The 22,938-nt window shown below is 37.0% G+C and overlaps 3 protein-coding genes and 1 long non-coding RNA gene across 5 annotated transcripts; all 4 read right to left on the bottom strand.

Annotated features, from left to right (window-relative positions):
• Positions 1–276: 276 nt before the first annotated feature.
• Positions 277–1,408, bottom strand: LOC132096214 (uncharacterized). Its single transcript, XR_009422560.1, has 2 exons — positions 1,300–1,408; positions 277–1,093 (listed from the first exon to the last, which is right to left on the bottom strand). It is a non-coding gene; the product is annotated as an uncharacterized LOC132096214 (long non-coding RNA).
• Positions 1,409–1,722: 314 nt separating this feature from the next.
• nlrp3l (NACHT, LRR and PYD domains-containing protein 3-like) lies at positions 1,723–7,361 on the bottom strand. The gene is given in 6 exon segments (XM_059502654.1): positions 1,723–2,068; positions 4,287–4,370; positions 4,486–4,558; positions 4,883–6,229; positions 6,231–6,489; positions 7,346–7,361. Coding segments are annotated over 3 exon segments (1,434 nt in total). The 3' UTR covers positions 1,723–2,068; positions 4,287–4,370; positions 4,486–4,558; positions 4,883–5,070.
• Positions 7,362–8,382: 1,021 nt separating this feature from the next.
• LOC132096166 (NACHT, LRR and PYD domains-containing protein 1 homolog) lies at positions 8,383–15,921 on the bottom strand. The gene is made up of 12 exons (XM_059501389.1): positions 15,802–15,921; positions 15,535–15,596; positions 14,558–14,806; positions 14,441–14,482; positions 12,126–13,851; positions 11,017–11,100; positions 10,747–10,914; positions 10,544–10,612; positions 10,199–10,345; positions 9,950–10,108; positions 8,960–9,082; positions 8,383–8,630 (listed from the first exon to the last, which is right to left on the bottom strand). The coding sequence occupies exons 2-12, from the start codon at positions 15,551–15,553 to the stop codon at positions 8,507–8,509; spliced, it is 2,910 nt and encodes a 969-aa protein (XP_059357372.1). The 5' UTR covers positions 15,554–15,596; positions 15,802–15,921; the 3' UTR covers positions 8,383–8,506.
• Positions 15,922–20,727: 4,806 nt separating this feature from the next.
• Positions 20,728–22,625, bottom strand: LOC132096206 (dual specificity protein phosphatase 14). Of its 2 annotated transcripts, none has more exons than XM_059501451.1 (2): positions 22,332–22,625; positions 20,728–21,291 (listed from the first exon to the last, which is right to left on the bottom strand). In XM_059501451.1, exon 2 carries the CDS (start codon positions 21,280–21,282, stop codon positions 20,773–20,775), a length of 510 nt encoding a protein of 169 aa, XP_059357434.1. In that variant the 5' UTR covers positions 21,283–21,291; positions 22,332–22,625; the 3' UTR covers positions 20,728–20,772. The 2 variants fall into 2 exon arrangements, with proteins under 2 accessions (XP_059357434.1, XP_059357435.1); XM_059501452.1 differs by having other exon boundaries at positions 22,567–22,616.
• Between the last annotated feature and the right edge of the window lie 313 nt (positions 22,626–22,938).

The following is a 22,938-nucleotide window of genomic DNA, read 5'->3' as shown; positions in this document are numbered from 1 at the left end:
GGAAGAATGAATTACAAAATAATTATGACAAAAAATGTTTAATAAACCCAGGGCATTTAGTGTTTGACCAGCACTACTCTGTGTGTCATTTCTCTGTCATTTCTTCTTTGAACAAACACAGCTGCTTCACGGAGTGGTCAGGATATTCTTAAAGAAAGTTGTGCAGGTTTAGAACAACACTGCTGTGGAAATTAATGGTTTTATTTTTGGGTGAACTATTCCTTAAAGTGGTACTCACTAATTCTTTAATGCAAATCAGTGGACATCTGCAGGGACTTTGTTTTCATGTTTTATTAGACTTTCACATGAGCTTGTAGCTAAAACCAAACGGAATTATCAAATTCTTATTTTTTACAGTGTTGCAAAATCAAATAAACCAATGAAAAGAACACACTACTACAGTTACATGAGATTTGTCTGTTTAGTTACTGACATATGAATGTATATCCAGAGGAGAACTGACCCCTGGTATAACCTGGTTTCTCCCAAGGCTTTTTTTTATCTGGAGTTTTTCATTCCTTGCCACAGTTGTCTTTGGTTTGCATATACTAGGAGACCATAACATTTTGTATCATGTATCTATTTTTGTTGAACTGCTTATGGGTGAGTGATATGACCATAATCTTAATTCCCATTGTTTATACATGTTATTTAAATGATGATAAACATCACCAAATAGTAAATGGGCTTGTTAATACACTAAATTGTTATAAACATCACAAAAGATTCATAATCCTCTGTATCACAACATAATTAATAACCCCACCTTAAAATCTTTTTTTTTCTTTTGCATACAAACCGTTCTCACAGTCACACAATATATAGAGCAAATCTCAACTGCTTGTTTGTATCATCAAATGTTAACTTAAATGTTATACAATCACCCAGCTCTAAACTACCAAAAATGAATCATCATGAAACTGTAAAAATGATTTAAAACAATCTGTATTTTTAAAAGATTTATACAAATAAATTGTCTTGACAACTATTACAATACAAAACCTAACTGCATTTTAGTTGTCATCATCTCCATCCACAGCTCTGGTCATGATGCTAGTTATCATGCCATACCATTCGTTTTTAAAACAAGGACCTTAAAAATGGAGAGAAGCAAGAGATTAAACATGTATTATTATATATGATCATATGCTATTATACTGAAAACTTTTAATATACAATGTTTACATAGAAATATTGTATAAATCATAAAAAGTCAATCTTTTGTTTCTGGCTAATGTGGCTATCATTTTACAGTTCTCATAGTTATCAATGCATTCATTTGTTAACCTTAGTTTTTACTTCCGTAACTTCTCCATAGAAAAGCCATGAGAACTCAAATGAATCTCCACGTTCTGGTTGCAGCTTAGTGAAAGGTCCAACAATTTTGTACATTTTTGAGCCCGTTCATAGCAAGCCCACCTTCATAACAAGAAAGCACAAAGCATAGCATCACTGCAGATGCAATATGCTGCACAAGTCACATAGACATCTTTTATGGTGTTTTTGTGTTTTGAGTCTTAAAATCTCTAACCTCTATTAAACTGCAAAAAAAAAAAAAAACTAGTTTATTTACTGATTAAAGAAGTATGAAGATAAACCAATACAAACCCTTTAACTTTCAAAACACAGGCTGGTCTTGTGCGTGACCTCTGCAAGATCTCAATTGCCTCCTCCAGTAAAAAGTAAGCATCTACCCTAGTTTAAGATAAAATTATGAATATTTTAGGAACAGATACTATTAATACTTTGCATTTGACAAATTTTATTTGAACAGTTCCATAACAACGGATGTTATATGGATGTTGCCAAGAACAAATCTTCTGAGTTGTTCCACAGAAGAAAGTTCCACAGGTTTGGAACACAAGAATGAGTAAATGTTTTGGGTGGAATATTCCTTTAAATATGACCAACACAAGAGTTCCTAACAGACAACTGTATACAAACACAGGACAGAAGGTGATTACAGATCTTTTTCTTACTTGACTTCTGTTAGACTGGGGCAGTTCTGGATGATCTGAAGGGTCCAAACACACCATCTCTCGGTCAGGCGGTCTACTACTATTTCTATCTTTTTCAGTTTAGAGAAGTATAGAATATTAATTAATGCATCTGAATCATTTTGGGTTATTATCTGAAAAAGTTCGATCCAGTTGATGTTGATGAGCTCTGAGTGTGGAAATGTGAGACTGAGTGAGCGCAAGGGTGCTTCAGGGCCTTCATACCATGATGTTCCTAAGCGGACACTAGAAAAACAAAACAAAATTGGTATCAATAAAGCAACAGATGTGAATTTAATCTGATTACGTTGTTAGGTGTCTATAAATCAACAAGTTAGAACTTGAGACTTTTTAATATTCTGATTAATTGATGGTCTGTTGGGAAGAAGTAATTATTTGCAACATTGACAGTAAACAAAAAAGCAGAAAGTGTGGCATTTCATTGTTTTATCTGTTTTGAGTTTCCAGTTTAATTGCGTTACTTTAACCATAATAATAATCTGAAGGTATTATGTTGAAGAAATAACATGCCAGACAAATGTGAAATATTTACTTACAACCCGAATTTCGGAAAAGTTGGGACGTTTTTTAAATTTTAATAAAATGAAAACTAAAGGAATTTCAAATCACATGAGCCAATATTTTATTCACAATAGAACATAGATAACGTAGCAAACTTTTTTGTGTTTTTATGTTTAAACTGAGAAATTTTACACTTTTATCCACTTAATTAGCTCATTTAAAATTTAATGCCTGCTACAGGTCTCAAAAAAGTTGGCACGGGGGCAACAAATGGCTAAAAAAGCAAGCAGTTTTGAAAAGATTCAGCTGGGAGAACATCTAGTGATTAATTAAGTTAATTGATATCAGGTCTGTAACATGATTAGCTATAAAAGCTTTGTCTTAGAGAAGCAGAGTCTCTCAGAAGTAAAGATGGGCAGAGGCTCTCCAATCTGAGAAAGACTGCGTAAAAAAAATTGTGGAAAACTTTAAAAACAATGTTCCTCAACGTCAAATTGCAAAGGCTTTGCAAATCTCATCATCTACAGTGCATAACATCATCAAAAGATTCAGAGAAACTGGAGAAATCTCTGTGCGTAAGGGACAAGGCCGGAGACCTTTATTGGATGCCCGTGGTCTTCGGGCTCTCAGACGACACTGCATCACTCATCGGCATGATTGTGTCAATGACATTACTAAATGGGCCCAGGAATACTTTCAGAAAACACTATCGGTAAACACAATCCGCCGTGCCATCAGCAGATGCCAACTAAAGCTCTATCATGCAAAAAGGAAGCCATATGTGAACATGGTCCAGAAGCGCCGTCGTGTCCTGTGGGCCAAGGCTCATTTAAAATGGACTATTTCAAAGTGGAATAGTGTTTTATGGTCAGACGAGTCCAAATTTGACATTCTTGTTGGAAATCACGGACGCCGTGTCCTCCGGGCTAAAGAGGAGGGAGACCTTCCAGCATGTTATCAGCGTTCAGTTCAAAAGCCAGCATCTCTGATGGTATGGGGGTGCATAAGTGCATACGGTATGGGCAGCTTGCATGTTTTGGAAGGGTCTGTGAATGCTGAAAGGTATATAAAGGTTTTAGAGCAACATATGCTTCCCTCCAAACAACGTCTATTTCAGGGAAGGCCTTGTTTATTTCAGCAGGACAATGCAAAACCACATACTGCAGCTATAACAACAGCATGGCTTCATCGTAGAAGAGTCCGGGTGCTAACCTGGCCTGCCTGCAGTCCAGATCTTTCACCTATAGAGAACATTTGGCGCATTATTAAACGAAAAATACGTCAAAGACGACCACGAACTCTTCAGCAGCTGGAAATCTATATAAGGCAAGAATGGGACCAAATTCCAACAGCAAAACTCCAGCAACTCATAGCCTCAATGCCCAGACGTCTTCAAACGGTTTTGAAAAGAAAAGGAGATGCTACACCATGGTAAACATGCCCCGTCCCAACTATTTTGAGACCTGTAGCAGAAATCAAAATTGAAATGAGCTCATTTTGTGCATAAAATTGTAAACTTTCTCAGTTTAAACATTTGCTATGTTATCTATGTTCTATTGTGAATAAAATATTGGCTCATGTGATTTGAAAGTCTTTCAGTTTTCATTTTATTAAAATTTAAAAAACGTCCCAACTTTTCCGGAATTCGGGTTGTATATCTACACATGTACAGTTGAAACTATTAAACTATCATAAAGGTGATTACATGACCATTGTGAGAAAATGTTATCTGATGAACAGGAAAAACTAAAACAACGTTTTCTACACCTGGATAGCTTTTCACTGATTGACAGATCAAGTGTATTGATAGAACAATTGCCAACATTTCCAGTCGGGGACATGACATGAACTCTGCAAAGCACAGGGGGAAAAAAAGTCCACTGAAGGATGATAGCATGTGTGTATGAAAAACATTAAATGTATAAAACATATTTTGAGTCGGTGGTATTAAAAAAAAAAACATTACTCCTGGGCATTCAGTGTCTGTCCTCTCGTGAGGGCACACAGCAGTTTAACAAGATCAGATTCTGATGCATCTTCTAGAAGCAAACTTTAAAATCAAATACAGAAGATTTCAGTAATGACTAAATAAATTACATTTTCAATAACAAACAATAACAATGTAATGATACATTTAATGTATAAAATATTTGTTATGTCAAAAAACCTTCTTAATAACCTTAATACTATTTTGGGATAAGTTTGACAGGTGTAAGACGTTTATTTTACATTGGAAATACTGGAGAAACAGATTAAAATAAACAACCAGTGGTGGTCGTATCACAAAAAAGGTAGGAAGACAGACAGGGTAGAAATATCATTGCATTATCAGTGTAGGATCTGTTTTGCACCAAAGCACTTACTGCAAATGTTTAATCTTGTGGAGTGCAGGTAGATTCATCATCAACTTTTCAGGCGTTAAACTGGAAGAGTGGAGATCCAGTTCTTTGATGCTCTAACAGCACTGAATGCAGTACAGCAGGGCCCAGTAGTCTGTTCTTCTCAACAATTGAGCATATGTATCCAACTTATTCAAGGATTCCATAGCTTCTTACACAAAGTCATCTTCATGGAGTTCATAAAGACAGTGAAGAAGAAAAAGAGCTCCACTATTAAACAAATAATCAAAATGAAACTCTTTCAAAATCCATTTTTTCAGACAAGCCTGTGTGTTTGGGTGAACAAACAGCCCATGTTTCTTCATAAGTGTGTGTTTCACAGCCTTATTCAAGAGACCAAATGTAAACTGCCACACAGCTGGAAAATGTGGTGGGTAACAATCGGTATGATTTAATATTAGCACTGCCAGTTTCCTCTGGGATTCTTCTTCATCCAGAAGGACATAGTTGAGAGCAGTAAAGAACTCATGAAAGCTGAGATGCATGAAACTGAACATTGTCTCCTGGTGGATTCTTCTCTTAAAGAGGAACTTGCATAGGAATGGATTTTTAGCAGAGTCTGGAACAGTTTCATGCACGCTTTTCTCATCAAACAGCACTTGTCTTTCCAGCATCCCTCTCTCTGCCAGTTGACCCAGACTCCTCAGCAGGATCGGGACGGGCTGACTCAAACCCTGGCAGTGATGATCCAGCAGAGTGAACACAAAGTCAACGTAGATGGAGGTGGTGGTTTCCAGTCCGCTTGTCACATCTGCACCATCATTGAACCTCTCTCGCATAACCGTGCAGATGATCCAGCAGATGACAGGGATGGAGCAGGCGGTGAAGAGGGTCTCATTTGTCTTCACAAATGTATAAGCCCTTCTGAAAAGTTCCTCATCCTGAAAGAACTTCTGGAAGTACTCCTCCACTCCCTTCTCAGAGAATCCCATAATCTCAGTGAAACGCTGAGGTCCTTTGAGCAGCTTGCTCAACTTGTCTATAGCTGTAGATCTAGTGGTGACCAGCAGGAAGGACTCTGGCAAGATGCGACCCCTCAACAGGGCACAAAGTGTGACCCCAGCTGGAGCTTTCTGAATCACATCAGTGTGAGGTGACATGTAATAAATCTCCTGTGTGAGTCTCAACTCATCAAACCCATCAATGATGAAAAGCATCTTCTGTGGTGACTTCTGCAGTATCTGTGAGATCTGACCTGGTGTTAAACTGCAGCTGTAGCTCAAGATCTCAACCAAACTCTTTCTGCCAGGAATGCGGTTTATTTCTTTACACTTTAAGTGAAATATCAAACCGCTCTTTGTAGAGTTTATCAGATGCCCAGTCCATCAGGATCTTCTGTACAGTTAAGGTCTTCCCATTCCCTGAGTTTCCCTGCAGTATGACAGATCTAGGACTGATCCCATGGTTATCTGGGTTGAACAGAGAATTCAGATGGACAGATTTATCACTGCTCCTGGAGCCGAGGACCTGCTGGAAGTCCTCTCCACTGGAGCGGAGCTCTTCTTCTCTCTCTTGCTGATCTCTGTGTCTCTGAAGGATCAGAGGTTGTGTGTAGCGCTCAGACAGCAGCACTCATTCACCAGGCAGTGAGTTTTACTCAGTTACATACTGACACTCACTGCAGATCTGTGTCTTATGTTTGAAAATCAATGATCTTGTTGCTTCAGAAATAAAACAATATTCAGAGGTTTAGTGCCTTTTAGAACAAATTCTGATGTTGTTGCTTGATACACGGTTGCTTATTAATTGTTTTAAATTAATAGACAGAAGGAAAAATATTCAACACACATCAGACTTATCTGTTACCTGATGTTTGTGTTGTTTCAGAGTGTGGGCGATCAAAAGTGAAACCTGCAGAAAATTTAATTACTCTGAATATGAATTAATTATAAATTATAGTTTGTTTACAGCTAGATTAAGGATATATATATATATATATATATATATATATATATATATATATATATATATATATATATATTATATAACTTTATTAGTACATATTTGATACATATAGGCATACACATATTTTAGCATATGATTTGATACATATATTATATAAATAAACAGAAATACTTACCGTGTGCATTATGTAGGAAGTGGACATTGCCTGTTATTGTATTATTAGTGAGTACAGGAGCTATAATATGACTTCCACTCTGAGCTGCAGCTGACATTTGGCCCAGCGCGAGATCTGAAACTGCCTACATGACAATAGTCCGAAATATTAACGGAATAAGCACTTGTTCAGTACAGCAATACAGACTTTGTATAGAGCTAAGGATCAGAGAAAGATTTGACACAAGCTTGAACTTAAAAGTAGCCTACCTTTATTTTACAGAATAAAAATCAATTAACTAAATATTACGTTCTCTAGTCTTGAATGACGAAATTGTCATGAGAAAAAAAATGCTTAGTTTTACATACTGTCGAGAGAGCCCATTTCCGTTAATTTCCTGCAAGAATATAAACACACACACACGCACGCTGTGTTAGTATTTCCAGTATAAGTCTTAGTTGTCATATTTTTTGCAACGCTACCTTATTTTCACCAGGAAGAAAGCAAGAATGGCTCATGTCGAAGTAGACGACAAACGGCTGCTTGATCAGGCAGGTTTGACAGTGGCATATCAAACGGATGTCAGAAAGAGAAGTGTGTGCGACAAACATCTCGTCAAGTCTCTTGACCAACCTAAAATACAGCGATGCTAAATCATATATTAAAACTGTTCAAATTGTTGATCTGATGTGTTTTTAAGCCTGTGTTATAATGAATTAGAACAAGACTGAAAAGACATTAACAATACATATTTTCCTATTAATTATGTTTTTCTGTGTTGAAATACATTTTATTTGTTCACTGCTCAATTAAAAGAATAGTTTAGATTCTGAAAAACTGTAATCCTCAATTTCTCTTAATCTGTTCCAAAGAACAAACAAACTTTTCTACATCTTGGATAGCCTGAGATGAATACATTGTCAGCATAATTAGATTTTTGGGTGAATGATTATTTTAATACCAGCAGGAGGAGACCAATAAATATATATGAATATTATAAGTCCTTTAACACAGATCATTTTAACACATTTGTTAAAAACCTTAAAGAACCAAAACACAGAAGCACAATTAAAGGTGGTGAAAGTCATCATGACAGTTTATTTGTTTAAAACCAATAATAAACACTATTACTTTTTTTCTCCTTAAGAAAAAATAGATCTGGAATCAAATTGGCCTAGGGCTATACCAGAGTGAGACATATTTAAATAAAATGTGAAAAAAATGACAAAAATTCAAAATAAAAGTCTACAGGGAAGAGTAACTAATAGTAAATAGTTCAAAACAACTAAAGTTATTTTTTTTCCTCTTTATACATACTCCAGGTATTACATTACATGCTGTATTTGTAGTTGCACCAAAAGACTCTTCAGCAGCTTCAGTTAACATCAGGCAGTTCCAAGTTTAGACCTGGGGATCAACCGGGAAAGATGAGTGAAAATTACAATGCTGCACTAAAGAGATTCTTTACACTACATAACAATAAAGGCCATATTGTATAAACCCCTTAATTATTCTCAGCTAATCAGAACTCACTTGATGTCTTCTGTACACTTCTCTCCACAGAACTCAATGGTCACTCTCTGGTTGCAGCTGAGCTTCTCGATCTGCTTGGTGTGACGAGTGCAGCGGTCAAAGGATTTACTGCATCTGAACCTTCACACAGACACAGAACAGCAGCACACATGCAATACAGCATAAACACACTTATTTTAAAAGACATGGATAATAGAATTAATTTAAAGATTATTTGAAAGAAACGAATCGTTCATATTTGGTCAAGAGACAAAAGCTGTTGATGCCTTACATGTGTGAAATCATTGCACAGACATGTAAATATGAAAGATTAGAGAATATGCATATTTTCATAGAAGAAAAATCAAGCATTCCTCTACAGTTGTCCACACCACTAGTAGATTGTTTAGAACTAACATGACATATGTCTACAAATAAACATACATGCAATGATAATTTATATTACAAACCCTCTAATGTTCACATTGCACTCGGGACGTTTTGTGGATTCCTTCAATAACTTGATTCCCTCCTCCATTAAAAGACCAGGGAGCCACTCAGCACCATTAGAGCCCCTTGAACCAGCATCAAAACTACAAAACAGAGATTGTTACAATGAGATATGGTGGACATGTTTAATTCTACACCAAACCAGCTCACAAAATGTGAATTTTTTTTTAAATGGCATTTCACTTTTATTCCTCTATGTATTTCAGACCTTACAGTAACAACGTGAAAAAAATTTGAAAATTTAATTTGTTAAATTTGTGAAAAGCATGACAGGGGGCAATTGCTTATTCTATTGCCCTTCTTTATTTTATGTTTACTTATTATACATAGAATTTCTTGGACAAAGATTGCAACACTTACTGTATAATGACCATAGACTGTATAAAAACATGGACGTAGTGTCCGTGACGTCACCCATAGACTCCTGAAGTGTGTTTTTGAAGCCTAAAGTGTGTAGAGCGGGCCGTCGCCATCTTGGCAGCGCGTCACCGCGCGACTCTCCCAGACAATCAAAAAAAAGCCACACCCACCTAGCGCGACGGAGCAGTGTCAGCAGTGGCAATCCACCTGTCACTCAAGTGGCCACGCCCTTAATTATGCAGAACTTTAAGTCTTAATATAATTTAAACGGATGAGTTATAAAACAATTCACCCCCTCACAGTTGTCATGAAGGGCAAAATTAGCTATTTAGACCAAAATATTTTTTTGCATCAGGATGTAAACATGTTTTTTCCTGCTGTAAAGTTGGTCATTTTAACATGGGGAGTCTATGGGACTGACTCCCTTTTGCAGCCAGCCTCAAGCGGCCAGTCGATGAATTGCAGTTTTAGTCACTTCCTTATTGGCCTCACGAGAGAGAGCGGGAGGTTGGCGCTCGATAATGACCCATTTATAAAGTGCACTAATAAACAAAAACCAAACTGACAAAGAGAAAGATAAGGACTCTTACCTGATCACAGCTAGTCTAGGACAAGACTCTATGAGGAAGAGGATTCTGGAAGCCCAATCCTCCGTCAGGATGGGAACGGAAAGATTTATCGCACTTAAACCAGACACAGATGACAGCTGAGACAGCAGAGCATTGACCTGCGTGTCAAAATCTGCACTTCTACAGAAAGAGAGAAAGAGTTAGAGAGAGAGAATAATCTCTATCCATAAAGAGCATGACAGGAAGGTAAAGGTGGTTTTGAAAACATACTCCTCTGTTATACAGTTTACACTGTGGAAGGACTGCAAGAAGCTCTTCACATTAATACTGGATGCCTTTGAATGTGGAAATTTGAGAATGATTTCTGACATTGACGGTTCATTGTGTAGGCCTGAACACCATTTCACCACATTCAACCTGTCAACAAAAAACACATTTCCTCATATATCTGAATCATAATCAAGAGTACTTGATGAATGCAGGAGTCTTACAAAGAGATTGCACAACAATACATAGTGAAACTTAGCAAGCAACTGTATTCATTAGAGATTCATACAAAATAATACGAATGATGAAACAAACACCAGTCCTGTTGTGTGGTAAAAAAATCCTTACACAAGCTTTCCTTCAAAGCTGAAGAGTCGCAGAGAAGAGCAGAGACTTTCTGCATCATCAGTCCTTAAGCTGTCAAGCAGAGCATATAACAAACATTAATTTCATTCCATTAACATCTAAAATTAAAATCAAAGAGTTTGGGTCTTAGCTGAGTGAAAATTGATCCTAAAGTATGCAAATGTAATAAAATGTTCTTGAGATACCTGATCTCCTCCCATTTCGCTTTGGTCTGCAGGAGGTCTGTGATGACGTGGGCAGTGTCCGCTGAGATGCTCTTCACTGCAATCTGAAGTCCACCCACGTTCTTCTGTTTGTGCAGAGCATTAAGAACCTGCTGGACACTTTCATCTGACAGACAGCGGCTGTTCAGCCTGTAAAAAAGATTTATATGCTTAATAGTTATATCATGACATTTATCAGCCACAAATATGATCAGCAGCTCTGTGCTGAACAGAAAAGTCACAGATCTTTACCTCAGTTCTCGAAGCCGCTTTCCTTCTCCAAGAGCTGAGAGCAGATCAGTGACATCTGTGTCTGAAAAGTTTTGCACTGTCAACCTGAAAAAAAAAAACTTCACAATCACTTCACTCATTGATTGATCTAGCAACTTTGAAACATTGTTATTTTTATTTTTTTGAAACAATCAGGGGCCTGTTTATAAAACAGGTTTACCACATAAGCCAGGTTTATTTCAGTTAGTCTGATGTATTATCAGTTGATTCGGTTCAAAATAAGTCAGACTAACTGAAATAAAGCCTGGCTTATTTGGTAGTAAACTTGTTTTATGAAACAGGCCCCTGATATACTATAGAAATCTGCATTTCTCATAGTTATGCATATACTTAATATAAAATTTGACTTTCCTCTGACATTTTTATATTTCACTTTCCATAATTGCCCACTTTTTCAACAGCATCTTAAAATCCAATAATTGTGACTATATCTCAAGTATACATTTTTTTTTAAAAAGGGGATAGTTCAACCAAAAATGAAAATTCTGTCATTAATTACTCACTCTCATGTTGTTCAAAACCCATAAAACCCTTGTTTATCTTCGGAACACAAATTAACATATTTTTGATGAAATCTGAGAGCTTTCTGATCCTCTCTAGAAAGCAACGCAAGTACTGTATGTTCAAGCCCCAGAAAGGTAGCAAGAACATATTTAAAATAGGCCATGTGACATCAGTGGTTCAACCTTAATTTTATGAAGCCACAAGAATATTTTTTGTGGACAAAGAAAACTAAAATAATGACTTTATTCAATAATTTCTCCTCTTATACATGACATAAGGGTGACTAATTAATGACAGAATTTTAATTTTGAACTATCTGTTTAAATTTTCTCACAATTAAGAATGGAATACACTTCAAAATCTTTGCCTGGATTTTTGCCCCAATTTACAGTCTGGACGAGTTGACACTGTTATTTCTATATGGCAACAGATATTGATTTCTTTTGTTTCTCATTCAACATGTTCAAACCTATCCTCACTGGTTTATAATGTCAAACAACATATTAGAGATCATAAAGTAAAAATAACTGGTCTGTATTTGTGCATCACTAGATTTGCAGACTTACTCTAGTTCTGGGGTCCTGCACAGCACAGGTTGAAGCATCTTCAGCTCCTCAGCTGCAAAGTTGAGCTTCAGGTTTCTGAAGTGAGGACAGCAGTCCAGACAGTACAACAACGCCCAGCAGTCCGTCCTGCTCAGTGGATCCCAGGACATGTCTAACTCCTGCCAAGCTTCCATAGCTTTCTGCACAAACTCCTTCTCATGAAGCTCATAGAGACAGTGGAGAATAAAGGGCAAGAAATTGTAATCTCTACTTGCGCTAACATGCAGGATCCATTCTTCCAACTGTGTCTGCACAAAGGAAGGGACAGACAGACTGAGCGTCTCTTCTAGTGAGCTGCTCACTGCTTTATGGGAGAGACCGCAGAGAAACTGAATCACAGGCAGGAAATGAGGTTCAGGGCATCCATACTTCAATGGAAACTTCTCATCTAAATATTGAGCAAGATAGCTTTGCGTTTGAGAGTGGAACCGCTCCGTTAGTTTATCCAGAAAGTCTCTTTCAGCCAGTGAGATGAAGTACAGAGCGGTGAAGAACTCCTGAAAGCTGAGATGCATGAAACTGAACATCGTCTCCTGGCGGATCCTTCTCTTAAAGAGGAACTTGCACAGGAACGGACTGCCAACAGGGTTTGAAACCATTTCATGCATGCTTTTCTCTTCAAACAGCACTTGTCTTTCCAGCATCCCTCTCTCTGCCAGCTGACCCAGACTCTTTAGCAGTATCGGGACGGGCTGACTCAAACTTTGGCAGTGATGCTCCAGAAGAGTGGACACAAAGTCAACGTAGATGGAGGTAGTGGTTTCCAGTCCGCTTGTCACATCTGCACCATCACTGTACCTCTCTCGCATAACTGTGCAGATGATACAGCAGATGACAGGGATGAAGCAGGCGGTGATGAGAGTTTCATTCGCCTTCACACACTCAAAAGCTTTTCTGAATAGTTCTTCATCCTGAAAGAACCTCTGGAAGTACTCCTCCACCTCTTTCTCGGAGAAGCCGATAATCTCGGTGAAAAGCTGAGGGTGCTTGAGCAGTTCACCCAGGGTTGTTGTAGCTGTAGATCTGGTGGTGACCAGCAGGAAGGATTCTGGCAAGATGTGGCCCCTCAACAGGGCGTTCAGAGAAGCCTCAGGTGGAGCTTTCTCAGAAACATGGCTGAGTTTGGGCATATTCGAGGTGTCACTGTAAGAAAACCTGAGCTCATCGAATCCATCAATGAGAATGAGAACTTTCTCCGGTGACTTCTGCAGGATCTGTGAGATCTGGTCTGATGTTAAATTGGAGTTGTGACTCAAAAGCTCTGCTAAGCTTTGCTCTCCAGATATGTGGTTCAGTTCTTTGCATTTCAAGTGAAACAGACAATCAAATTCCTCTCTGTGAAAGTTTCCAGATGCCCAATCCAGCATGATCTTTTGAGCGGTGAAGGATTTGCCATTCCCAGAGTTTCCTTGGAGAATGACAGAACAAGGACTGATTCCCTTATTATCGACACAGAAAAGCGCATCCAGGATGGAGCTGTCTTTGTCCGCATTATTCCTGGAGATGAGGAGCTGCTGGAAACTCTCTCCCACAGAGCACATCTCTTCTTCTCGCTCTCTCTTTTCTCTGTGTCTCATGATGATCAGAGGTTGTGTGTAGCGCTCGGACAGAAGCACATATTCACCAGGCAGAGAGTTATACTCGGTCACATATTCATATTCCCTCTGGATCCACTTCTTATATTTGTCTGCGTATAATTTATTTATTAAGCTCATTATTGGGAAAGGAACATATCAGCATGTAAGCACTGTTTCATAGCATAAATTGTAGCTACTAAAACATCTTCAACTTCACTTTAAAGGAAAAATTCATCTAAAAATGAAAATTGTGTCATAATTTACTAATCCTCATCTTGCTTTTGCATCTCTTTTCCATAAACAAAATGTGACTTGACATTGGGAACTGACGGAAACTGCATCATAAAGTGGTCTGGAGAACTTGCATCAAAGTCCAAGTCTTTTGAAGCTATACAATAGCTTTATGTGAGGTACAGACCAAAATATAAGTCAACATTCACTTACAAAGAAGCTCTAAAATACCTCCGAAAGATGTAGGGCCTATATCTTTATAATAGTGATATACAAAATTGGAATGGCATGAGGATAAGTAAATGATGGACTTTTCATCTATTTGTGAATTATGCTTCCACATTTTTGCATATTTTTTTATTTACTGAAATATGTGTGCAAACAAAAAATTTGTCAAATGAAACTTAATTGAACAAATTAAGTAAAAATTTGAAGTTAAAATGATGTAAGTTAAAATGATATGCTTACTTAAGCTTTCTATGAGAGCTTCTGCAGTTTGTGCAATATTACCTGTAAAGGTACACGTATTAACATTACAAAGTTCACATGCATATGATATATAGGCCAGAACGAGTATGCTCTTACCCAAGGATCTAAACAGACATGACTCGTGTTTTTCCAGTCTAGAATAAAAGGCAGATTTAACCTTGTCTCCACCAGAGTGCAGCACTTCATAAAGCTCTCTCATTTTCTCCTGGTTAGTGTTTGCAGCTCTGATCTTACAGTATGACTCCCACTCCATCATGCCACCTGACTGCAGCTCTTCCACTATCGGCATTACCATATTCACTCTCTGGACAAGTGTCGCCCAGTGGGCATCCACAAACTGAGCACCTGTTGGAGAGATGATAAAATGATAATTGCTCACAATTGCTTTTCCATAAACACCACCTGCTGTCAGACAATGGATTTATGCTTTTATCCAGTCCGTTTGCTGTTCTTGTTCAGAAAATGCAAAAACTGGATCAAATTTGTTTTCTAAATCTTAACAGGTGGATGGAAAACACCGCCTGGTACCACACTTTAATCAACAAAATTGTCAGCGTATCCTGGGATGAAGCTGAAGCGCTGGCAGAGGACTGACAATGGTGGACATAAAACTGTGATTACACACACATATATATATATATATATATATATATATATATATATATATATATATATTACAGTGCTATATGCTAAAATAATAATAATAACATCAACAATAACAATAATAATTTAATGTCATTGTATGGCCCCCTTGGAAGTTTGATAAAGCACTGGGCACCGGCCCAATGGTTTATATCCACCAGAATAGAAAATAAACCACCAAAAGCTCTACTGTTATGCCACATCAACAAACAAAAAATAATTATAAATAATAATAATATTAAAAATAATAATAATAATAGAGCTTTTACTCAGGACTAATTTAATATATTTTCGTGAAATGTTTTGCCTGAAAAGTGTGCATGTGTGATTTACAATGACATCAATTTTAAGCTAGCAAATGCTTATTTGGGCCACTTTATCACTGACTATTTTATGACTTTCTACTCTTTTACTGTGGTAACTGTACTTACGCTCTGAATCTTGGTCCATGGTGTCTCATTTGTGTCTGTGTGCTACGTCCAGTTGGAGAGAGCTGAAATGAAACAAAGTCAGAACTAATTTTGTGACACATGGTTAAAGATGAAGTAATGCAGAAACATTACTTAGTTTGGTGTGCACTTTAGCATTCAAGTACAATAAACCGAAGTTTGGTCTATCTGAATATACAGTAACAACGAAATCGTAGATACAGAAGGTGCAACTTTAACAGAAAACAGCGACATTACAGAGAATCTCACCTGGTTTTTCAGGGAAGTGTTTAGAAGCAACATGAACGCGCTCGTAACATTTGAAACCGCTTATTATCGACATGTCTGCTTCTTAGATCCGAAACCCAGCATGAACCGGATGAGTAATAATTCGCCACCCCACCCACACGGAGGCAATGCGGGAAATATTTCAGAAACTGTACTTTGACCCGTTTGGACATGGTTTGGACACCCTACATGAGCGCGCTGGTCAGCCTTGTTAAATAGACATGAAATACAGTTTTTTAGTGGGATTAAATTGTACTATGTTAACATTTAATATCTTGTCCAGCTCTAACTACCCCTGTCTCGTTCAAGCTGTTTTCGACTGCTGGTCTTATCGTTTAACTCAACATATATTTTAACCTTCATATTTTTAAGTAAAATAAAGTATAATAGTAAGTAAAGTATAAATAACATTTGCACCAACTTGCGTATTGTTGTCAATTGTGGGCCTCTTAATAAAACTAGGCTCCATGGGCCATAAAATATAATACAAAACATAAAACACATATGCAAACTCTCTAATGGCAAAATAAATAGTTTAATTAAAAAATCTTGCCAGGGTTTACAGGGTTAAAATAACAACAACAACAACAACAAAAAAGTGAAAAGTACTGTGGCTTTTCCGTTGTGCAGTTATGGTATCAGATGGTACTAACCAATATTAATACATATATTTTAGGAGATGTGTTCCTGGAAGTGGTATCTCACCTTCCTCTAATTCTTGATTGATGCATACAGAGACTATATTTTGTGTGTGTTCAGAGGAGACTGACCTCTGGTGTAGCCTGGTTTATCCCAAGGCTTTTCACCTCCAACTTTATATGAAGTTTTTCATTCCTTGACACAATTGCCTTTGGCTTGCCCACTAGAGGACTAAAGCTATTTTGTATAATGTACTTTATATTACGCCTTTTGTTAAACCGACCAGTGGTGGGAGACATGACCAAAAAAACCTATCGTTCATACGTGGCCTTTAACTGTGGCAGTTGTATACACCAAATTGTAATAAATTAACACTTTTCTCCTATTTATCAAGCTGTACTATTAGTCCCAAAACAAAGGCCTTAGAAATGGATAGACGAGATAAAACACATGATAAATCATGTAGAAATATGTCAATATATAAAGCCAACCAGTACATTAAGAATCACACTGCACACTATGATCATACTCTATAGCTCTCAAAACTTGTACATTTCCTGTACAATGTTCAAATGATATTGTATAAATGATAAAAAAAAAAGTAAATTATTTGCGTTACTTGCTGGTGTCATATTATAGTTCTCATTGTTTTTGGCGCGTTAGGAAAGTCTCCATAGAAAAGCCCTGAGAATTCAGATGAATGCTAATTTTGTCATCATCTACTCACTGTCATGTTTTGCCAAACTTGTATGACTTCTGGGGACACACAAGAGGATATTATAAATAATACATGTAATAAAATAGTTTCAGGCCAAAATCTTTTTTTTTTTTTTGTGTAGTTGTTGTTGTTTTGTGCATAAGTCAGTGGGAACTGGTCTGGTATACCACAATCCTTTAAAATATCTAATACTGGATTACACAGAAGAAAGAAGTCATGTATGTTTGTATCGACTTGAGGGTGAATAAATTATGGTAGAATTTTTGGGTGGACTTTCCCTTTTAATATTTGCCACACAGTACTTTCTAAAAATAGACGAAATTCATATAGAAAAAGGACAGAAGGAGATTTCAGTTCTGAGTTCTGTTCTGTTTGAAATGGAGTAGCCAAGATATTATTTAAAAAATTCACCTTTTGTGTTTCATAAATCAAGTGGAATTGGAACAACATGAGGGTGGGGAAATAATGACTGAATTTCATCTTTGTGTAAACTATCCTTAAACATTTTGCATATTTTGCAATAGGTTTACAACCGAAACATAAGCACATTTTGCATATTTATTTATTAATTTATTTAAATAGGCATAGAACCAAAGCATAAGCATTTAAGTTATAACTGAACAAATTAAATTAACAAGATGAAAAGTTAAGATTTGGAGTTTGTGCAATGCTGCTTGTATACATATTTTAATAGTACAGACTTTACATGCATATGATATAATAGCCGAAACTGTTGTGCACTTACCCAAGGCTCTAAACAGATCTGGCTCCTGCTTTACCAGTCTAGAATAAAAGGCAGATTTAACATTGTCTCCACCAGAGGGCAGCACAGTTTATAAAGCACTTTTATTTTCTCCTGGTTAGTATGCGCTGATCTGATCCAGAACAATTTTCAAGGGCCCCTACATTACCAAATTATAATAGGCCAGGCCTATTTAAAAAATTTACCAATATCGAGTTGTTGATATTGGTAAATTGGTGAACCACAATTGCTCCAGAAGTTTCAAGAACTGTATATTCTTAAATAAAATCAATAGTGTAGCAAAAAGACTGCTTATTTGCATCACTTCAGATTTTAAATCAGTGCAACAAACTATTTTGCATTTGACCTTTTCTTCTTTTACTGTAGTAACAGTACTTACACTGAGACTTGATCAATGGTGTCTCATAAACACTTATGAGACACCACGGTTATGTGTTGGAGAGAGCTGTCTTAAGTTAACCTCTATAGGAAATGAAACACATGTAAACTAATGCACCTAGTTTGGAATGACTTCTAGCGGTTGTTGAAGACAGCTTTTCAATTACCCTAGTGGTCTGCAGTAAAGGAAATGATATGTAAAAAATTACTTTGACGTGCACTTTATTGCAATCGAATAAACCAAAGGCATATACAAAAAAAAAAAAACTGTACAGGTACACCTGCCTACAGGAGGTGCTTGAACTACAATGATCTGAAACATATGTTACACTAACCAACAACGATATCCCAGAAAATCTCACCTGATACAGTATGTGAATTTCTAAGGCCTCTAAATGATCAAAACAATCTTAAAACTTGCTGAAAAAAGTCTGTTGGACACAATCATCTACATGTCTTCTGCCCTCTGATTGATAGTTCATACATTTAATCTGAGGCCTTTTATTATACAGTCGTGGCCAAAAGTTTTGAAAATTACATAAATATTAGTTTTCAAAAAGTTTGCTGCTAAACTGCTTTTAGATCTTTGTTTCAGTCGTTTCTGTGATGTACTGAAATATAATTACAAGCACTTCATACGTTTCAAAGGCTTTTATCGACAATTACATGACATTTATGCAAAGAGTCAGTATTTGCAGTGTTGGCCCTTCTTTTTCAGGACCTCTGCAATTCGACTGGGCATGCTCTCAATCAACTTCTGGGCCAAATCCTGACTGATAGCAACCCATTCTTTCATAATCACTTCTTGGAGTTTGTCAGAATTAGTGGGTTTTTGTTTGTCCACTCGCCTCTTGAGGATTGACCACAAGTTCTCAATGGGATTAAGATCTGGGGAGTTTCCAGGCCATGGACCCAAAATTTCAACATTCTGGTCCCCGAGCCACTTAGTTATCACTTTTGCCTTATGGCACGGTGCTCCATCGTGCTGGAAAATGCATTGTTCTTCACCAAACTGTTGTTGGATTGTTGGAAGAAGTTGCTGTTGGAGGGTGTCTTGGTACCATTCTTTATTCATGGCTGTGTTTTTGGGCAGAATTGTGAGTGAGCCCACTCCCTTGGATGAGAAGCAACCCCACACATGAATGGTGTCAGGATGCTTTACTGTTGCCATGACACAGGACTGATGGTAGCGCTCACCTTTTCTTCTCCGGACAAGCCTTTTTCCAGATGCCCAAAACAATCGGAAAGGGGCTTCATCTGAGAATATGACTTTGCCCCAGTCCTCAGCAGTCCATTCACTATACTTTCTGCAGAAGATCAATCTGTCCCTGATGTTTTTTTTGGAGAGAAGTGGCTTCTTTGCTGCCCTTCTTGACACCAGGCCATCTTCCAAAAGTCTTGGCCTCACTGTGCGTGCAGATGCGCTCACACCTGCCTGCTGCCATTCCTGAGCAAGCTCTGCACTGGTGGCACTCCGATCCCACAGCTGAATCCTCTTTAGGAGACGATCAATGCAACGCAATGATGGCTGCACGCGTTTCTTTGCAGGTCATGGTTAACAATGGAAGAACAATGATTTCAAGCATCACCCTCCTTTTAACATGTCAAGTCTGCCATTCTAACCCAATCAGCCTGACATAATGATCTCCAGCCTTGTGCTCGTCAACATTCTCACCTGAGTTAACAAGACGATTACTGAAATGATCTCAGCAGGTCCTTTAATGACAGCAATGAAATGCAGTGGAAAGGTTTTTTTGGGATTAAGTTCATTTTCATGGCAATGAAGGACTATGCAATTCATCTGATCACTCTTCATAACATTCTGGAGTATATGCAAATTGCTATTATAAAAACTTAAGCAGCAACTTTTCCAATTTCCAATATTTATGTAATTCTCAAAACTTTTGGCCACGACTGTAGTTTTAGACTAACTCTTAAAATAATTCAGGTTGTGGTTCACGTCTTTGGGATGTAAAATCTTTAATGATTTTCATTAGCTTAAACATATTAATAAATGTTATATTGTTAATAATATTTCTAGATGAACTTTTACTGGACTTACGCAAAGTAGATTTACTTGATTATCCGTGCATTTTATGTGTTAAAATCTATACATCAAAAAAGTTACAACAGACTCAGTTATCATTGTATTTTACTGAAATATATGTTTTACTTACAATTCAATACTACAGAGCTATGATCATTAAATTATAGATTTAAAATTCATCTTACTCATGTCATATTCCTGGGAGATAAAGAGAGACTGATACAGTATTAAACGATAATTGATGGTACTTCAAAGAATACCACAGTAGTAACCTTAAACATGTTCAGAAACATGTTATTAATAAATACATGGTACATGTTAGTGTTATGATCTGATTTATATAAACATTACCAACACACACACACACACACACACTATAAAAATATGTCCAGTTCAGGGTGTCCAGAATTAAACATCAAGGCAGTATGAGGAGTCCTGTGTGAGCAGAATGGCCTCAGGTAGGACGCCCTGTGAGGTGGACACCATCCTGATGCTGTTGATGTGGGTCAGTTTCCTCTCATACTGAAGCAGTTGTCTCCAGAAGCCTGCATTTGGTCGAATGAAGGGCCGTGCTGCCAGAACCCGCTGATGAGCCTGAAGCAGCGAGAGTCCCTCAAAGCGCATGAGATACGCCATGATAAGAGACGGAGACCTGCTTCTCCCGGCCGAGCAGAACACCAGAGAGCATCCAGAGCGGTTCTGCTGGATCTGCCCAGCCACGCTGTCAAAGTGCTGCTCCAGAGGGGCGTGAGGACGGTCCTCCACCGGCACCCAAATGCACTTCACCCCCTGATACTCGGGACAGGGGTATTCAGCACAGGCGTTCACCAGCAAAGTGATGCCTCTGTGCTCCAGCGCTGACTGATTCACGGCCTCCACTCCACTCAGGTACAGACTCGGGGTGATCTGAGAGATCATCACTGTGAGCTTAAGGGAGAAATAATACATTAAAAGTTCATTTCTAGAATTAATTAATCTGAAATACATAAGCATATTTCTCACGCTTATAATGAAATAAAAAGTTTTACAAGTACAAATATTCCATATTAAATCTCAATTAATGTAAGCTCATACAAATGCATGTGACTTTACAATATATATATATATATATATATATATATATATATATATATATATATATATATATATATAACTGGTCAGAAAACATTTGAAAAAATAAACAAGCATATAGTTTAGCATATATGCTACAAAGTTAAGTAAATTTGAAAAATTATATTTTATCAATTTGCTTCAGTACAATAACAGTATTCATTCATTTGGAAAACTACTTAATTTAGCTCTCTTTATAATACAACATTTAGTATTATCTTTCCAGTATAACTATTACTACAGTATAAATGGGTTTTAATATATTAAAATATATTGATTCCTTTTATATGTACATGTTTATTTATAACATTTTTGGGGTACATGACATCATTAACCAATTCTCACCATAAAAAAAAGCTTTTCATTTATATAAAGCTCTAAAACCTACTGGCTGATGTTTTAGTGCACTTCCTATAAATATGGAAATAATAAAGTGTCTCAATTAAGTATGTGCAATTTCACATGATTAGTGAAAATTGTCACATTGTGACCAGAATTTTTGGTACACATTACTAATATATGAATTGACATATATTAGTTTTGTTGATTGTGGTCATAGAATAAGTAAATATTCAATTTCTGTTGTTAGTGAAAATTACACTAAAATGTTGCAATGACAAAATACTGCACAAAATTTAAAATTCTGCCCTAAATAGTATTGAAAACTACTAATATCACATTGAATTTAGTATGGATTGTGTGCACATTGGGACGCAGGCTTAGTATGCCATTGAAGGACACTTGTAGGCTAACGTTACATAAATTGGCTCAACTAGGACCTACCTAACAGCTTTAGTGAGTAACAAAATTGTGCTCTAACTGACAGCAGACGATTTTAAACATGCAACCCAGTTTACCTCAGAGCTTCGAGGTCTAAGACAACACTTTCATTCAGTCTTTCCTTTGGCTTTGGTGCATGTTTGTCTATTAGGGTCTAATACAAGCAGCTTTACTTTGCAGCAGCAGCATTATAAAGAACACAAGCACCGTCACGAAACAATATCAAAGTTTTAGTACAGCAATTATGTAGCCTTAAGACACACGGTATTGCTACCATAGAAATATTACTCAGAAAATAAAAATAATCCGTACGTAACACGCATCACGTTCGCCATCGGCAAACAGCAACAGCCGACGGGAGCCCCCAGTGGACACATATCGGTACTGCAGGCGTTCTCTTAAAGGGACAGTTCATCCAAAAATAAAACCAGTCAACATTTACTCACCCCGTCTTTCTAAAGCTTTTAATTGAATACAAATACCTACAAAACTAAATAAAAGCTCTACAATAAACGTAATGTTAAATAAATGTAATTAGCCAGCAGAAAATAAAGTCCGCACACGGTTATATAGGTATGAATGAGGAATTGGATTAGCTTTATTTTCATGTATATAAGAAACCTCTATAAGATTGTAAAGATGGGTAAAATTATTAATGTTTTTTATTATTATTATTTGCACCTT

This window comes from Carassius carassius, chromosome 20, assembly GCF_963082965.1.
Source record: "Carassius carassius chromosome 20, fCarCar2.1, whole genome shotgun sequence".
NCBI classification, from domain to species: Eukaryota; Metazoa; Chordata; class Actinopteri; order Cypriniformes; family Cyprinidae; genus Carassius; species Carassius carassius.
The sequence above is the reverse complement of the archived record's forward strand: the minus strand, read 5'-3'. Positions and strand labels throughout refer to the sequence as shown.